The sequence below is a fragment of the Mirounga angustirostris genome, unplaced genomic scaffold, assembly GCF_029215605.1.
Source record: "Mirounga angustirostris isolate CCGP_5_RB_7025 unplaced genomic scaffold, mMirAng1.0.hap1 SCAF_1, whole genome shotgun sequence".
Lineage (NCBI taxonomy): Eukaryota > Metazoa > Chordata > Mammalia > Carnivora > Phocidae > Mirounga > Mirounga angustirostris.
This window is the reverse complement of record NW_026991709.1, coordinates 200,437,575-200,454,350: the sequence shown is the minus strand read 5'-3', so window position 1 is coordinate 200,454,350 and position 16,776 is coordinate 200,437,575. Positions and strand designations below refer to the sequence as shown.

Below are 16,776 nucleotides of genomic sequence, written 5' to 3'. Positions count from 1 at the left end.
TGCTCACCTTGCCACCGCCCCCCCCCCCCGACCCCCAGAGCCTCCTCCTAATGGCAGCCACCACGGCTCTTCCTGCCTTGGCCTGAGTGACACAGGACCCACCCCCATTTGCCTCTAACTGAATCAACTGTCACACTCAAGTCACAAGACACGGATGGTCCTCAGATGGGAGCAATCAAGTCGCCCGTCTTCAGGCAAATCTGTCTGAGGTGGTGTTCACCTACTCGTGCACTCAGGCATTCACAAATACTCGCTGAGGCCCGCTTTGTGTGAGGCACTGTGCTAAGTGTGGGGTCCAGCAGGGACACACGGGCCCTGACGTCACAAGAATAGCCCTGCAGCCTCTTTGTCAGAGCAGAGTCCTCGGACCACCTGATCACAATTCCCCGAGATGCTGGTTGGTAAAGAGCGGTGACAGTATTGACATTTGGGGCCGGGGAACTCTTTGTTGGCCAGGCTGTTCTCTGCTTTGTTCAGCAGCATCCGTGGCTTCTGCCCACAGACACCAGCTGCACCCCCTAAATTGTAAGAATCAAAAATACCTCCAAGCATCGTCCAATGTCCCCTGGTTCGGGGGGGCGGGGGGAACTGCACCTAGCTGAGAAGGACTGATACAGAGCTTCTTGGCCCCACCCCATCCCTGGGCCCCCACCGCCCCGAAGCCTCCAGTGTCTGATGAGGTACCAGAAACAGGGCTCTGGGTGACCCCATGTGCAGGGGAGGCGGTGCACATTGCAATTTTAGAATCACCGCCTGGAGCCTTACGACACTCTGCAATATCTTATGTTTTTAAGGGAGCAAATTATTTGTCAATACATTTTCCTGGCTAAGATACTTTCTGAGAATTTGTATTCTCCACGGCTGATATTTATGGTAACTGTCAAGAGACCAGAATTTGTGTGTGTGTGTATATATATATATATTTATATATATACACACACACATGTATGTGTATGTACATGTGTATAAGCTCATGTACATATACCTACATACATATACACACACACTTCATTCTACTGGATAAAATGAATCACGGTTTCTAAAACCCACGACAGGCACTATCAGCATTATAAAAGTTTAGCATATGACCACTGCCTTATTTTTCTCTGTCTTTCATCTCATCCGGGACGCTGTAACTTCCTGAGGCAGCGGGATAGGACATCGCCCTTTTTTATTCCCTTCTTCATTCCTAGAATGCCTCCTGGCCCTGCAACCTCGCCACCCTTCACGCATGCTGGCTTCTCCGGGGCATTGCACTTACGGGAGCTTGAGCACTGTTGTAGGTTAGCAACGGCCGTGACGTATGCTGATCCCAAATATTCTTCGTACGTGTTTTTGCCCTGGAGTTTGGCCAGGCACTCCGTGTTGTCATTGAACAGAAGGTTTTTGGTTTTAGACATGAACAAGCAAAACTCTCTTGGGCATTTAGCTCCGTTTCTTCCAAACTGATCCTGTAGTAACGGGGCAGACGGTAAGGGAGCGGCCGAGGGAAACAGGAGAACGTATGGATTGGGAGGGGCCAAGGACATCTCTTCCATCCAGGCTCAGCCCCGGGAAGCCCAGGGAATGAAAGGAGCTGAGTTCTAGAGGTTTTCCACCGCTTGGCTGAGCCTTCCCCTGCCCCACGTCCTCCTGCGGCCCGTGACCTGGGTGCGGCAGATCCACCGGGTGGTGCCTGGGCCCCTCACTACTCCTGATCTCACCTCCCACCATCTTTCCCTCCTTGTCCATCTGTGGCCTCTTCCCGTAGAACCTCTGGGTGGCTAGATGACAGCTGAGGATTTCTGAGCTCTCCCCCAAAAGCTGATCACCTACAGCACTCTGAGAGGCCAGCTCCAGCATACAGACAGTCTGCACTGGAAATCGTCTCTGCCATTGATCAGGTCATTGCCTTGGGCGGGTGGGTCACTTAGCCTCCTGTGCAGGGCGAGAGCAACACAGCTCCGTGATGGACCCCCTCTTGCCAGCACCAGTGAGCGTGCCACAGTGAGGTTACTGTGCCCATTATTGCCATTCTAGGGCCTTTAAAGCAACCTGGAGGGCGCCTGGGTGGCTCAGTTGGTTAAGCGATTGCCTTCGGCTCAGGTTATGATCCTGGAGTCCGGGGATCGAGTCCCACGTCGGGCTCCCTGCTCATCAGGGAGTCTGCCTCTTTCTCTGACCCTCCCCCCTCTCATGCTCTCTCTCTCTATCTCATTCTCTCTCTCAAATAAATAAATAAAATCTTTAAAAAAAAATAAAATAAAAATAAAGCAACCTGGACACAAGGTGTTCTAATACAAAACTAGAAGCTCTAAAAGAGAATCACAGACTTTAAGGAAATTGCATGGTTCCCTTCAAACCACTTCCCACAGATAGCCTTCAATCTATAGAAGTTCCGGGTGTGTTGTGTCTAGAGACACATGTGGACGCCTCTGTGGTTCTCATCACTGAGACTCTGGGTGGTTCCTCCGCATGAAGCGAACACGGTCAGCACCAGCGTCCGGCAGCGGGACAGGAGAGGGGGGCTCTGGACGGGCTGCTACCCCTTTGCCACTGTGACCGCCCCGCCTCGCAGCAGCCCGAGCACGTAGGAGAAGGCAGGAGGCCCTGGTCATCCACACCTGTTGGTTGAGCAGCACCTGCTTCAAGTGTGTTGCCTTATCTTCCCGAGATACCACAGCGTGGTTCGGAGCCTTGGCCAGGTGGCATCTCGCAGCCTCTGTCACGGGCTTCCGGGTGCCATCGAGGCACAGCAGTTCAAAGTCCTCCAGCTTCAAATCCTTAGCCCAGGCCTCAGGGTTCCTGCCTGGGGAGAGAAAGAAAGGCGGCATCAGCCACGGGGCTGCCCCGCTCAGTCAGGTGGGTCGGACGAGTCCACTGGCCTCTCCTGAAATGCACACATGCGGGTCGCGGGGACGCGAGGGAGAGGGAAGGAAGTTTTGTCCACACAGGCTATACAAACTTCAAACACAGCAAACATCGGTGCCGCTTCCATACAAGCAGACAGGATCCAGGAACATAAGGGAGCGAAGCCCTGACACATTCTACAACGTGGATGAGCCCTGAAAACGGGATGCTCAGTGAAAGAAGCCAGGCACAAAAGGCCACGTGATCCCATTTCTGTGAGACGTCCAGAATAGGCAAATCTACAGAGACAAGAGAGGAGACTGGGGGTTGGCAGCTCTGGAGGCGTGGGGAAAGGTGCCAGGGTACTTTATGGGGCGTTCTAGAGTGTTCTAGAATTGGACTGGGCTGGTGGGTGTGGTGCTCCGTGAATGTGTTAGAGACCACTGAATCCCGCACTTGGAATGGGCAGATTTTTATAGCACGAATTATATCTCAAGAGAGCTATTAATTTTTTAAAAAGAATGCCCTCCACCTGTGCCCTATTTTCCAGTGAGTTCCAGAAAAAGAATATCTGGTTTATGTTCAAGAAGAAAGTGTTTTGTCCTTCCCTTCATATTCAAATGCTCTTAGTGTATAACCAGACAAAGGACAGGAACTTCTACAAGTTTATCGAATATGTTCCATTAATTAAAAAAGATAGTTGTGAAATCGTGAAGAAACTTACACTGAAATCTGACATTGCTCTAGGGGATCGAGAGTACACTTATCGTGATGAGCACTGAGTCATGTACAGAAGTGTTGAATCACTATACTGTATACCTGAAACAACTATCACACTGTATGTTAATTATACTTCAATAAAAAAAAACTGACATCAATCAATCCCCAGAGATCACTTAGATTAATGGTTCATAAATTCAAAATGGAATTGTATGCATGTCTGTGTGTGTGCAAACACAGGTTCAATGTTCAGGCCCCTGCTTCGCTCCTTCTGCCCCCTCTTCCCTCAAAAACAAAACAAAACAGAAACAAAAACACTTTATCCATTCTCTTGGCTTTGTCTATTTGATATTGAGATCACTCCAACAAATTTTTATGTCTGTCCTCAGTCCCTCTCCCAAGAGACATGGGGAGGCTCAGAAGAAGGGAGGAGGGGCTGTGACTGCCGATATTTGAAGGACAGAGGCAGAAGGTCGAGGAGGTTCTTTCTCAGAGGCTGAAGTGGCTAGTCATCTGCTGGGGACCGTGGGGGCCGAGTGGGGGTTCAGGAGAAGGCTGCAGTTTGGAAGGTGGCCAGATGGCTTGGGGGGCTGAAGATGGCAATTATTATTCATCTTCCATTATCTGTACCTGCCTGTGACTTTGTCCCCAAAGACTCCCAAGGAGTTTCCAAACGTAGGGCTCACACAGGTCCGAATGAAGGCCCTTACTTCCTTTTTTAAAACTATGGGACAGGGAGATGGTGTGCTTCTGAGGTTGACTAGACAAAGCCAGGGAGACATTTGCTATTGAGGATGGCTGGTGTGTGTGTGTGTGTGTGAGAGAGAGAGACAGAGAGAGGGAATTTGGTTTCAAAATCAATGTGACACTCACAGACATACCATGTGGCATAACGAGGTAAAGACTTTTGGAAGTTATTTGATCCAAACCCTAGAACAGGTTATAACAGCTTCCCAATTGCAAACCTGAATACTGAGACGCGAAAGGGAAACACTTCGCTTACCATTCGTGTTCTGCAAGACAGTGACGTCTTTCACAAACGCAACGTCTCCAGCCCTCTCCGCCAGACACCTAAAATGTTCCAGAAAATAAACACATTGCCACAAAAGAGAAACTATTAGGGTTTTCATAGGTATTTGTAATATAGATTCCAAAAACTGAAACACAGGAAGAAACATGGAACAGATAAAGATAAATATTTCCAGGAACTTATGGTTTAAAATGGTAGCTTGAACACATGCATTTGTGAACCTTCCCTGCTTCTAGAATCCCAATAAAATGACGTTAGTGAGATTGCTGGGGTTTTTTACATTAGCAAGTTTTTTTAAGCCAGAAACCGTGAGCAAGAGGAGGGCAGGAGGGGAAGAGAGAAGGTAATACTGACAACGTTTGGAAGGCGGAGAGCAAATCAATGAGCTGTAATTGACCCAACAGAGCAGAAACAGCTTGTAATGTAAGCTGAAAGTGAGGGAAGCCCAGAAGAACTGAGGTGTGCTACAGAACTCCAGAAAAGCTCATCAGCTAGAAGCACCAAGCACCATGAAAGTGACTGAGACAGGAGGACCGGATAGAGTGTATATAGACACGGCTTATGTGCCCTCCTATTCCATACGGATGGGAGGTGGCTCCCCACCTCCCCCAAGCAGAGCACTGAAGGTTTGTTCGTGAGAGATTGAACCTGAACAACATTAAAGACAGAGAGCCAAGCACAGTGGAGAGCAGAGGCCCAAGACTGACATCGGAGAGTGGTTTGAGTATCTATATTCTGGTAGGTTAAATCATAACCTCTTTCCCCCACTCAGCCTCCCACAAAGCGTACGAGATGATTCTTTCTCTGGAAAAGCTGATCAATCCAAGAAAAATTCCTATAGATTCTGACATGGGGAAACTCCACGGTGAAATGACACAAACCAGTTGCCCCAAAGGCGAGACCCATAACCAAGCCAAGACGTGGCACCCGATGCAAAACTCACAGCACTGGTGTTTCATTCTTAAATATGGACAAATGGTCAGAAACCACTGAGGAAATACTGGAAAAAATGTAGACTGAAAAAATGTAGCTAAGGGGCGCCTGGGTGGCTCAGTTGTTATGCGTCTGCCTTTGGCTCAGGTCATGATCCCAGGGTCCTGGGATCGAGCCCCGCATCGGGCTCCCTGCTCAGCGGGAAGCCTGCTTCTCCCTCTCCCACTCCCCCTGCTTGTGTTCCCTCTCCCACTATCTCTCTCTGTCAAATAAATAAATAAAATCTTTAAAAAAAAATGTTTAAACAAATGTAGCTAATTATACTCAGAAAATACAGAGACAATACAGGAGAGAGAATAAAACTTTTTTTTTTTACTATAATGAATATCATTAAAGAGATGAAAGAAAGTGTAGCATTCATAAAACAAGAACAAGAAGCTCTAAAAAAGGAGCAGTCAGAACACAAACTGTTCTTAGAAAATAAAAAATCATCTTAAAAATTCTCAAAAATGATATATTGATTAAAAGGTTAAGCTGAAGAAGTATCCCAGAAACCGGAAGATAAAGAAAAGCAAATTATAAAAAATAAATAAGAAGAAAATGAAATGATAACCCAGGAGTCAATAATTTAAGAATTAAGGTTTAAAGAGAAATCAGAGAAAACAGAGTAGAAATTATCAAAGAAATAATGAATTAAAATTTCCCAGAATGGAACAACTTGGGCTTCCAGATGAACAGGCCCACCAAGTGCCCAATCCAAAGGATTAAAAGGGACTCACATAAAGAAATATCAGTGTGAAGTTCAGAACATTGGAGATTTTTTTTTAAATCATTTTTTTAAAAACTCAGAAACTTCTTAAGAAACTTGTTTTTTAAGCATTTTACTTTTGATAAAACTCCAAATGAATTTTTCCTAAAAAGTATTTTTCATTCATTGTTAAATCTCTGTAAATTTAGAGAGAAATACATATTTAAGAGAGAAGTTTAGGTGTCTGATTTCTTTACTCTTCACAAAATATTCTTTGTGTCAACCTGTGCATCTAAGATACTTCCTAACCCTCCTAAAGCTCATTCTCTCAGAACAAGGAAATTACAAATAAATTGAAAACTCAAAAATCAATTTTTTTTCAAAAAGGAAGAGTCATATACAAAGAATCAGGAATCCAAAATAGTATCAGATTTCTCAACAAAAATTCTAGATTTAGAAGACAATGGATTGATGCTTTAAAATTTTTGAATTTGCTGTAGTTTCTGTCTTTTTGTTACATTCTAGATAACTTTTTCACATATCTTCCTTAATTCTCTTTTCAGCTATGCCTAAGCTGTTAAACTGGTCAACTGTGTAGCTAATTTCAATTGCTATATTTTGTCCTTTCCAGAAGTTCAATTTATTCTTTTATAAAAAAAAAAAAATACTACCTTGTTTTTTCTGATGGATGTTGCTTCTAGTAACTTTCCCCCTGTGTTTTTAGTTAATATAATTATAGTTACTTTTGACTGTGTACTGCTCATTGTTATCGAGACAGGATCTTTGAGCAATCGTTGAAGCCTAACCTGAAGGTGCTGTCTTTCAGGCAGGTTTCTAGAGGGGACCACTTTTAAAAATATTTATGAGTTGAGAATTTCTGGACCATTCTAGGGGATATAAGTTTGAGCTGCAAATCCATGCAGGAGAGGGCTCATGCTTTCTGTTTCTCAGGGATGGTGTGCATTCTCCTCCCTGTTTTCTTCAGCACCCAGCAACTCGATGCCCTCAGGAGTAGGTGTGGAAATTACTTCTGATTCACTCCTACCTTAAAGGTGTATGTAACCTCTGTGTTCAAGTTTGTCACGACAGGTAAATGTCCTCAGGACAAAGTGAACACTTAGCTCTCTGAATTCGTATTCTCCCTTAATAATCTTACTACTTTGTCATTTATTCGATATTCTTAAGAATGTGTGTGTACACTCGCACGCACGCGCATGTGGACTAATCCAATGTTTTGGCTTGGTTTTAGTGAGACAATTGTTCAAAATAGCTAATGCTGTCATTTCCCAGATAGGGAAAATCCTGTCAAAATCCCTAGGGAGAATGTTTTTCAACCGACAGTTACCCACCCAAACTATAAATCATTTCAAAGGTAGTACAAAGATGTTTTCAGACATGTAATACTCAAAGAACAGCAATGCCAACTCAGCGTTTCTCAAAAAGATGTGTTGTGTGCCAACAAAACCAAGAAAGCAGACGATATGGAATCCAGGAAACAGGCAACTGAACAAGAAGTACGTCGAAGGGAAATCCCAGAATGACCGTCAAAGGGAATCCCGGGACCACAGGGGGGCCTGGGGTCTAGAGGGGGTCTAGAGAACACCAGTTTGGACTGGGCCGGGGCAAGATTCCCAAGCATCTGAAGAACCTGAGCCAGTATTCACTCTGGGCATGTACTGTTAGTAGGTTTACACCACTGGCTATGGGTTTTGAGATGAAGTAGTGATTTTTTTTTTAAGCACAGAGAAGTAAGCAAAATAAATAAATAAATAAGACACCTATTAACTCTAGAGTAAACAAAAACTTTGTACCATAAGGGAAGTACAACCTTATTACACCACGTATTTAATATGAGAATATTTACATATTCATAATAACGTAAGCACTGAACGTGACATAAATCTGTCGGGTGCTGAAAGCAGGTGAAATCTGTGTTTGTGTGACACAGAGCAGCAGGAGAGGCTAGAACTTCTTCTTCCATAATGGAAAGTCAACGGAAAATAGCTGAAAATTGAAAATTAAGAACCAGCAATATAAGGATGTTAGTTAGAAATATAGAGGTGAAAGGACTTCTGGGTCCAGCTTTCAGTTTACATAAAAGGCAAAGCATTTCCTTCTTGTATAAAGAGGAATACTAAAGTGTAGGTGTTTTCAATGAAATAATACCTTCCCACGAGTTTAAAAGAAAAAAAAACACATAGTTCCTCTGGGTTTTTCTCAGATATGTGTCTACCCAATATTTCTGAGCAGAATCACATTACAACTTTTCCATTTGCAAATCCTTAGTCTTTTAAAGATACTCTTGTACATTCACAAAATATTTTCGTGAGCCACTCACACTATAGTAAAAGTTACATCTACATCATCCCATCATCGGAGTGAAGGCTACTGAATTTATATATTAAAAAGTTCAAAGACTCCAGTTGGCCACGGTCATTGTCAGATCTATGACACCATCTGGTGGTGCAATATCCTTTTTTTTTTTTTTTAGTAGGCTCCACACCCAGTGCAGAGCTCGATGCAGGGCTTGAACTCACAACCCTGAGATCAAGACCTGAGCTGAAATCAAGAGTCAGACGCTTAACCGACTGAGCCATCCAGGTGCCCCAAGTGCAATATATTCTTGATGAATAGAGAAAAAGAGGCTGGGGAGGACCCCTGAGAAGTGAACAACCGACATCTGTATGAACGGGGTTGTAATTTTGAATTATGGATAGTTACTGTGGATCACTAAGTGGTTATAACTGGTGAATTCTGAAAACTTATTTTTTGGTTTACCTTTCACTTTACCAGTGGAGAATAACATTGCCCTACTGCTTTGTCTTTGCCATTTCTAAGGCTGAAATCAAAGAGAAAAGTAAAGAGTGAGACGTAATGACAACCCCGATCGGGGGCGGGGGGGGGCGGCGGTTGGCGGCTACAGGAAAGAGAAGTCTTGCCCATAAAATTGAATTGTAGAAAGGACGTAAGAGACCACCAAACACGACCCATTTGATTTTGAGGAGGAGGACACTGAGGCCCACTGAGGCTAACTTTGGCTCCAAGCCCTGGGGAATAGCCCAGCAGAGCTGAGGTCATGCAGTCCCGTGGGAGAAGCCCTGTGGCAGCCTCCGGGGAGGAATGGAGGAACCCTCAGGGGTTCAGCCTCTTAGTGGACCTCCAGGCTGCCCCCTGGCTCTGATGTGACAGGTCGTATCTGTCTCCTTAGAAATGCACTGCCAAGATTCTGGAGGATGAGGGACGAAGGACAGGGCCCTACCCTGGGCAGGCTCGGCCACAGAACTCACCTGAAAGCCCCAGTGTAGCCAAAGTATCTCTCACTGTTGTTGGGCACGCACTTGTTCTCACCCTTCTTGTCGCCAATGCACAGTGCACAGAGATTGGACTTCGGGTCAGACCCAGGGGCACAGCTCTGGCTAAAGAATTCATCTGCAGAGAAGGAACATGGGAGTCAGCGCTTCCTACCTGAGTCGAGACAAGAGGCCTCTCTACCCAGCAGACCATGCAACCTGGGTTGGGTTCATTCTGTGGCCCGGGATGGACAGCATACTCTCGCTGTCACACACAGCCACGCGCTACCACCCACCGCGGGCCCAGCAGAAATCAGAAGAGCTCACACCGGAGGCACTGACAGGAAGTCTGCCCAGGGACTGACCAGAGGGTCCCACTGTGACAGCCTCGGGCTGGAAACTCAACCGATGAACTTGGCGGCAACTCGTGGCAGAACCTGCAGGCCGCCCTCCAGGATCTGATGTCCACTTTCTCCAGAAATAGAAACCCTGCTTTTTACCTCGGTGCCTGGTCCCTTAGAATAAAGACCGGCCTGACCAGATGCCCTGTGGCTAGTACAGAACTCACCAGTGAGCTCCTTAGAAACACCCTTTGAGGGCGCCTGGGTGGCTCAGTTGGTTAAGTGACTGCCTTCGGGTCAGGTCATGATCCTGGAGTCCGGGGATCGAGTCCCGCATCGGGCTCCCTGCTCGGCAGGGAGTCTGCTTCTCCCTCTGACCCTCCCCCCTCTCATGTGCTCTCTCTCTCAAATAAATAAATAAAATCTTTAAAAAAAAAAAAAAAGAAACACCCTTCGAAGACAGTTGGCACAGGCCCTTCTCCCCTTCTCCTTCCTTCTGCACACGGCATGCAGAAGCGGGCACTCAGCCTCCAGTTGTGACAATGGGCCATGAAGCAACCTTGAGCATGGCAGCCATGCAGGTCGCAGCCAGATGTCTGAAACCCGCGTCTCTGACACCATGTTGTTGTCACAGTAGCTCTGGACAATCTAACCTCTGGGTTTCACTTACATGGGGAAGAAACCTCTGCTTGGTTAAAGTCTCTGCTACTTGGAGTTTTCTCTCCTGGCCACTGAACTTAATCTGAACTAACTCACCGTGTGATTTGACCCACGTTCAGGAGTTAACGTGGACTTATATTGGACTTATATGGGTGAAGGAGAGAGGACACGGTGGGGACAAGAAAGTCCTGTCTCGATGAGCAGCTGGCACCCATTACCAGATTCGTGCGGCGCCAGCCCCTGGAAGAGCCACACCGCGTGTCAACCTCCGGAGAGGCCCAGGGAGCACCAGCTAAGGTCCCCCCAGCTCGGAGGCAGCCACGGGGCTTGGAAAGGGCGACAAAGGTGAGTGCAGAGCCCCACGGAAGTCTGTCCGAGCCAGGCTCCCAAATCCACTCAAAATGCAGCAGCACCCCCCTCACGGAGATGCCTGCACGAGAGGCGAGCCCCACACTTCCACATCAGCAGGCCCGCACAGGTGGGGCACGGCTTACACATGGGGTGGGAGCATGGCACATGGCAGGGAGAGAAGGCCCCAGAAGCAGGCGGAGCCAGAACCCTTGAGCTCTTATTTGGTTTCCTGGCAGTGTGGAGGAAGAAGTCTCTCTCCTGAGGCAGGCAGGTGCCTTTCCCCAAATTAGGAAGCCAGTGCCTACGAGAAATTTGGATCCAGCACTCCAAGAGATAATAATAAAAAAAAAGTAACATCTGTACTTCTCAGAACCTGCGTCTATTCTTAGGGTGCAGAGAAGCAGATTGATCCTGCAGTTTTTTTATCTTGGGGGGGTGGCTGGGGCAGGGGAAGTGTGGGGTAGAGATCCACTCAATGCTGCTCTGTCTGCAGGGGGCAGCCACACGGACAAAGTGCTCACCCCAAAAGAGGCCTGCAGGCCACAGTCGGCCTGCCCCTCCCCGCCCCCACCCTTCCCTGAGGTCCCACAGCTCAGCGCCCCCACCCACCCACGACGCCCTCAGGACGCCTTACCGAACTTGCAGGAGCCTGTCTGTTCGAAGAGCAGGCCCATGGGGATGTTCCAGCCTGCAGTCCTGCCCACGGCTGTGTGGCAGGACTTCCTGTGTCTCAGAGAGTTCCAGGTGAGACCGGCATCTGATTTCCTGACAACGGCCACAGCAAGGTACCCTTGAACCATAGAAGAGAGGAGAGGGGGCTGGCATCGACTTGAGCGTAGCTGTCTGCAGCCTGAGCCAAAGCAAGTCGAGGAGCGCCCCCAGGTGGTGATGCTCCCGGATACCTAGCCATCGTCAGAAGCTTAAGCAGCTGCTCTATGTGAAGGTGAGACTGATCTAGGCTATGAAATGAAGAAGTAAGACAAGCTGAGCCTTTAAGTGATTGCCGGGAACCATCCCTGACCAGCCACACATCATCCCTGAGTTATACACCGACAATTCGCCGTGATATGGGAGCCGCTGGGCGAGTACAGAGCTCTTCTGAATCGGGGACAAGCATGGGCTCTGGCGGGAGGGCGGGGGTGATGCTCAGAGCACGGGATGTAGCACAAGAGACCTGGTTCAACTCTGAAAGTTCTCTGCCAAGTGTGAAGGTCAGTAGAAGATTCATTACAATTACTCATCTGTGAATTCTCTGCATTTCCAAAAGAACTTAAGGCTTCTCCCGCTGCATCTCTGTGAGTTTTTTTAGAGTTCCTGCCACCTCCTCGGGCAACGAGGATGACTTGCCCTCGACCCTAAAATGAGCAGGTTCCAACTCACCTTCCACCGGTCTATCCACACAACCTGCTTTATTAGGGTTCTGTGATTCTGAAAGGACAAAAACAAGCAAAATGTCATTAAGCACTGAGCTTTGTTGAGAAGTTGCAAACTTTTAAACCTCAGCGATGCAGGATCAAATCCGAAGAGACTGTGCAGTGGTCCAGGGACCAGAAAGGCATCTGTGTGTTCACAGATGCTCACAGCAGCTCGTTCACAGCGGCCGCTGGCTGGACACCACTCAAATGCCTCTCCACCATAGGACGGACAAATAACTGTGGTCGAGTCACACCACAGAATACCGTACAGCCACAGATTCAATATTCTTTGGATGAATAGCACAAACATTAACACCGTAACACAATGGAGAGACGTACAAAGCACACGCCTCGCATGTAAGGTTTAAAAACAGGCAGAACTCTTCTGTGCCATCTGAGGTCAGGGGTCATTACCCTGGCTGGAGTAAGACGGCTGGTGGCAGGAGGGCACCCGGGGCCACGTGGAACTTGCTGTGTCTCAATCTGGGCACTCACACAAGGGGCTGTATCAGTTCGTGAAATATCACTGTTTTTCTGTATGTGTATTATACTTTATTAAAATCTTTTTTAAAAAGATTTTATTTATTTATTTGAGAGGGAGAGAGCAGGAGTGGGGGGCTGGGCAGAGGGAGAAGGAGAAGCAGACTCCCTGCTGAGCAGGGAGCCCGATGCGGGGCTCGATCTCAGGACTCTGGGATCATGACCTGAGCCAAAGGCAGACGCTTAACCGACTCAGCCACCCAGGTGCCCCTAACGCCTTTTTTTTAAATGAAGAGGAGGAATCTCTTCAATCTATGCTCTGTTGCTCCTCAACACAGCAAGCTGTGTGGGTAAAAGCCCCTTTCCTTTATTCTTTCCCCCGATTCTCCTGTTTGACTGCATCCATCCATCCATCCATCTCCCACGGCCCAGCGGAACAGACCAGAGAGGACACTCCCCTGACTCACTTTGGCTCTCTGCCAGGACGGGCACCAAACCGCACTTGCCCGCAACATAGATAAGGCCTCCATCCAGGCTCAGGGCATCAGCTTTTCCTTTCTGTAAAACCAAAGCAAATCGTCAGCACCACGCAGTGAGGCTGTCTCCTGTCCCGCCTGTCTTTACGGTTTTTAAGAGCATGGCTTCATGTCAGAGAATGTCAGGTGTTCCCATAAAGCAGCAGAAAGAGACCAGGTTTGTTTGAATGGAACATCCAAGGAAAGACTACATGCACTATGGATTCTCTACCAGCCTCACACGCCTTTCATGCTGTCACTTCCAATGCAGAGACCACGCACAGGCAACACTGACCCTCTGTCCTCCAAGCACTCTTGGGACGCCCTCCTGGACCAGCCTCTCTCACTGAGGAGAGGCATGGGCTGCATCCCGTGGGCACCACACTCAAAGTGCTACACAGAAGTTGTTCAACATGGGGCACCTGGGTGGCTCAGTCTGTTAAGCGTCTGCCTTCGGCTCAGGTCATGATCCCAGGGTCCTGGGATCGAGCCCCGCATTGGGCTCCCTGCTCAGCAGGGAGTCTGCTTCTCCCTCTCCCTCTGCCCCTCCCCCTGCTTGTGCGCTCTCTCTCAAATAAATAAAATCTTTAAAAATTAAAAAAAAAGTAGTTCAACACATGAGCAGGAATGACTGATCCACCTCGCCCTGGGAATGAACGAGCCTGCTCCCCAACATCAGAACATAGATTCATCAAGACTGCAAACTCCCTCTTCGGGCCAGTAATAATTCTTTTGACAACTCTACTAAAAATATCTGGAGACGTGGCTGAAGATTTCTATTGAGGGATGCAGCACCACGGGGTTAGAGGTAATAACGAAACAAGGGGACAAAGCAGAATAGGATCACGACTAAACCGAGCCACAGACACAGGAAAGATACCCTAACCTCATTTTTAAGTGTTTTCAGAGAATACATCTTCACGTGGGAAAATGGCCACGACGTACCGTCAAGTGACAAGGACTCAAAGCCTGCGGAGCTGGTGCCGTCCAGGATGGTTGCGGGCATGTGCACTCACGCACCAAGAAATCCGGGGCTGGGGAACGATCACCCCCCGAACGGCGGTGTAGCTCTGCTAGTTGTGTTCCACCTGCTACCTGTCGATGCCTCCCCGGCCCCCTGCAGTAAGCGCGCCCCTACCTGGACCAGCGCGATGCAGTCCTCGCCGCTGGGCGCCGACTCGCAGCTCACGTTCCCCCTGCTCGCGCGCCTCCACTGCTCGCACTTGCTCAGCTCGTCCGTGCCCACCGCGCACCAGGCCACCCGCGCGCGCCGCTCCGCCGCGTCCGAAGCCTCTGCGCACAGGGACGCGGCCGTCGTGGGGCCCAGAGCCCGGCGGGGACACCCCGGCGCCCGCCCGCCGCCCGCCGGCCCAGGGAAGCAAGCGCCCGGGCACCTGCCGCCCTCCCCCTCCACCCTCAGACGCGCAACCCCTTCTCCAGGCGCGCGCAACCCCGGCTTCTCATTCCCCTTCCTTTGGAGACTTCCCTGGCTTCTAATCCACCCTTCGAGCCTTAGTGCAATGACTTGCCTAATATCTCGGTCCCACGGGATAAAAGCTCCAGGACACAGAGACAGTGGCAGTCCCAGGAGCTGGCCTAGGGGGCGTGGAGCCCAGCCCTGAACTCCCCTAGGGCAGTCACCACCGTTAACTACAGTGAGGTGTCCTGGAAACACGCCCCCCCCCCCCCCCGCCTCCACCTCCCCGCTGCAGCCAGGAGAGGAGGAGCCACGGCGGAGCCGGCCCACTGTGGTAACCGCCAGGTGCAGGGCCCCAGGCCAGACGTGGTGTCCACCAGGCCTCGGGGTTCATCCCTGGAGGCACCCTGGCTCTCTTGGTTCCTGTGCACATATCTTACTACATAGGAGGCACGTTGATTGTTCTGCCAGGGCTGGGGAGCCTGATGTAGACAAGGACATAGAACAGCATTGGGCGCCTGTCACAGGAGTTTGGACATATTAAAATGCCCTGGCTTGGTTGATGGAACACTGGTATCTGCCTCCAGTGGAGAAGTTTAAGGGAAAATGATTGTTTAAAATAGGAAATAACAGGACATAAGAGGCATGCCCCGAAGGGAACCTTGACGATAGTATCAGAGCACTCCAGAGCAGGGTCCTTCCTGGAAGGCCTCCCCCGTGGCTGCCCCTGCACCAGCCTGCCCCCAGGGCCTGCCCGGGCCTCACTCACTTTCCTTCAGGCCCTGGAGGGCATTGATGTAGTTGAAGCCAAGGTACAGCTCAGAATCTATATTTGAGGGGATCCTCGAAAACCCAAGGGCGGAGTCTTTGAACAGCAGGTCCTTCTCCCCTTCAGGGGAGCCGAAGAGCTGGAATGAAGATGACTTGTCTTTTCCAAACTTTTCCTAATTCGGGAAAAATCAGAATTACAGTCTCCGTGGTAAATAGAGAGGAAAGAAAAAACACAATGTTGAAAAACAATGATCTGGAGCTGGGGGATGATTCTGAGAGCGGGAGCCTTAGTTCACTTCCTCCCGTGCAGGGAGCCAGGCGCCATCCCTGTGACAGGAGCTCAGCTGTGGCTTATTCCTTAGAAAGCGGCTAGGGTCCAAGCACTTTAGGGTCCTGAGAATACGACCTCATCCTCCCTCTGCTTCTGCTCCAGCTCACGAGACACCGTTCATCAGTAATGCTGGAGAGATCTTTATTGTTTCTGCTGTCCAGAGCACAGCCGAGTTAGGGAGTTCACGGAATTTCTTAACTTTTGGGCAGAGAGGCTGCAGAGCGACTTCTGGAGCAGGAGGAGATTAGGGAAGGAAGGAATCTCCCGACACCAATCCAAGCGGGGGGGGGGGGGGTCCGGGGATGGGGGGAGGGGGCATGGATACCTGTGCCTTCTGGAGAAGCTCCCAGATCAAGTCCTCCTTGCCATTCACACTCCGGGCCACAACAGCATGTGAAGGGATCCGGGCCAGGTGACAGTTCTTGAAAGCGTCCACGGGCTTCCGAGCGTTGTTTAAGCAGAGCAGCTCATACTTGTCCTGGTCAGCCTTGTTGGGCAGGTTCTCTGGAGGAAGGGTGGAAGTGAAGGGGAGCCCAGATGAGCCCACTGGAGGCACTGACCATGAGCTAGTGTTGCCCTCTTACCAAAACCTCTACTCTCCCTGACGCACTCTGCAAAACTGGGGGGTCAGAAAGGTAGTGGATTGCTCCAGAACATTCAAAAAAGAAAGATAGTGCCCAGAAAGCCTTAGGGGCTAAGCCCAGTGTTCCTCTGAGTCAGACAGGCTGCTCTGGGATTATTAGGACTGCAGCCAGGCCAGCCAAGGAGGGGGGACCGGCCCCCATCTGTTTCCATGTGGCAGAGGCAACCCCAGGTAGCCAGCCAGGGGGCAATGCCTCACCCACCTCTCTAGAAAGAATAAAAACTACAAACACTTTTAAGGCAGGAAATACAGTTGAGTCGCTTCCCAACATTGGGTGTTATCAAAAGAAAGGGAAAGAAGAC

The 16,776-nt window shown here is 49.2% G+C and overlaps 1 protein-coding gene across 1 annotated transcript in view; it reads right to left on the bottom strand.

Annotated features, from left to right (window-relative positions):
• Positions 1-16,776, bottom strand: part of LTF (lactotransferrin) — a 29,496-nt gene that overhangs the window by 340 nt on the left and 12,380 nt on the right. Inside the window, exons 7-16 of the mRNA XM_045863819.2 lie at positions 16,157-16,335; positions 15,499-15,673; positions 14,451-14,605; positions 13,265-13,355; positions 12,283-12,330; positions 11,537-11,692; positions 9,548-9,689; positions 4,553-4,620; positions 2,604-2,788; positions 1,262-1,451 (exon numbers count right to left, since the gene is read on the bottom strand). Coding sequence (XP_045719775.1) covers positions 1,262-1,451; positions 2,604-2,788; positions 4,553-4,620; positions 9,548-9,689; positions 11,537-11,692; positions 12,283-12,330; positions 13,265-13,355; positions 14,451-14,605; positions 15,499-15,673; positions 16,157-16,335 — 1,389 coding nt within the window. The remainder of the gene's footprint in view (positions 1-1,261; positions 1,452-2,603; positions 2,789-4,552; positions 4,621-9,547; positions 9,690-11,536; positions 11,693-12,282; positions 12,331-13,264; positions 13,356-14,450; positions 14,606-15,498; positions 15,674-16,156; positions 16,336-16,776) is intronic.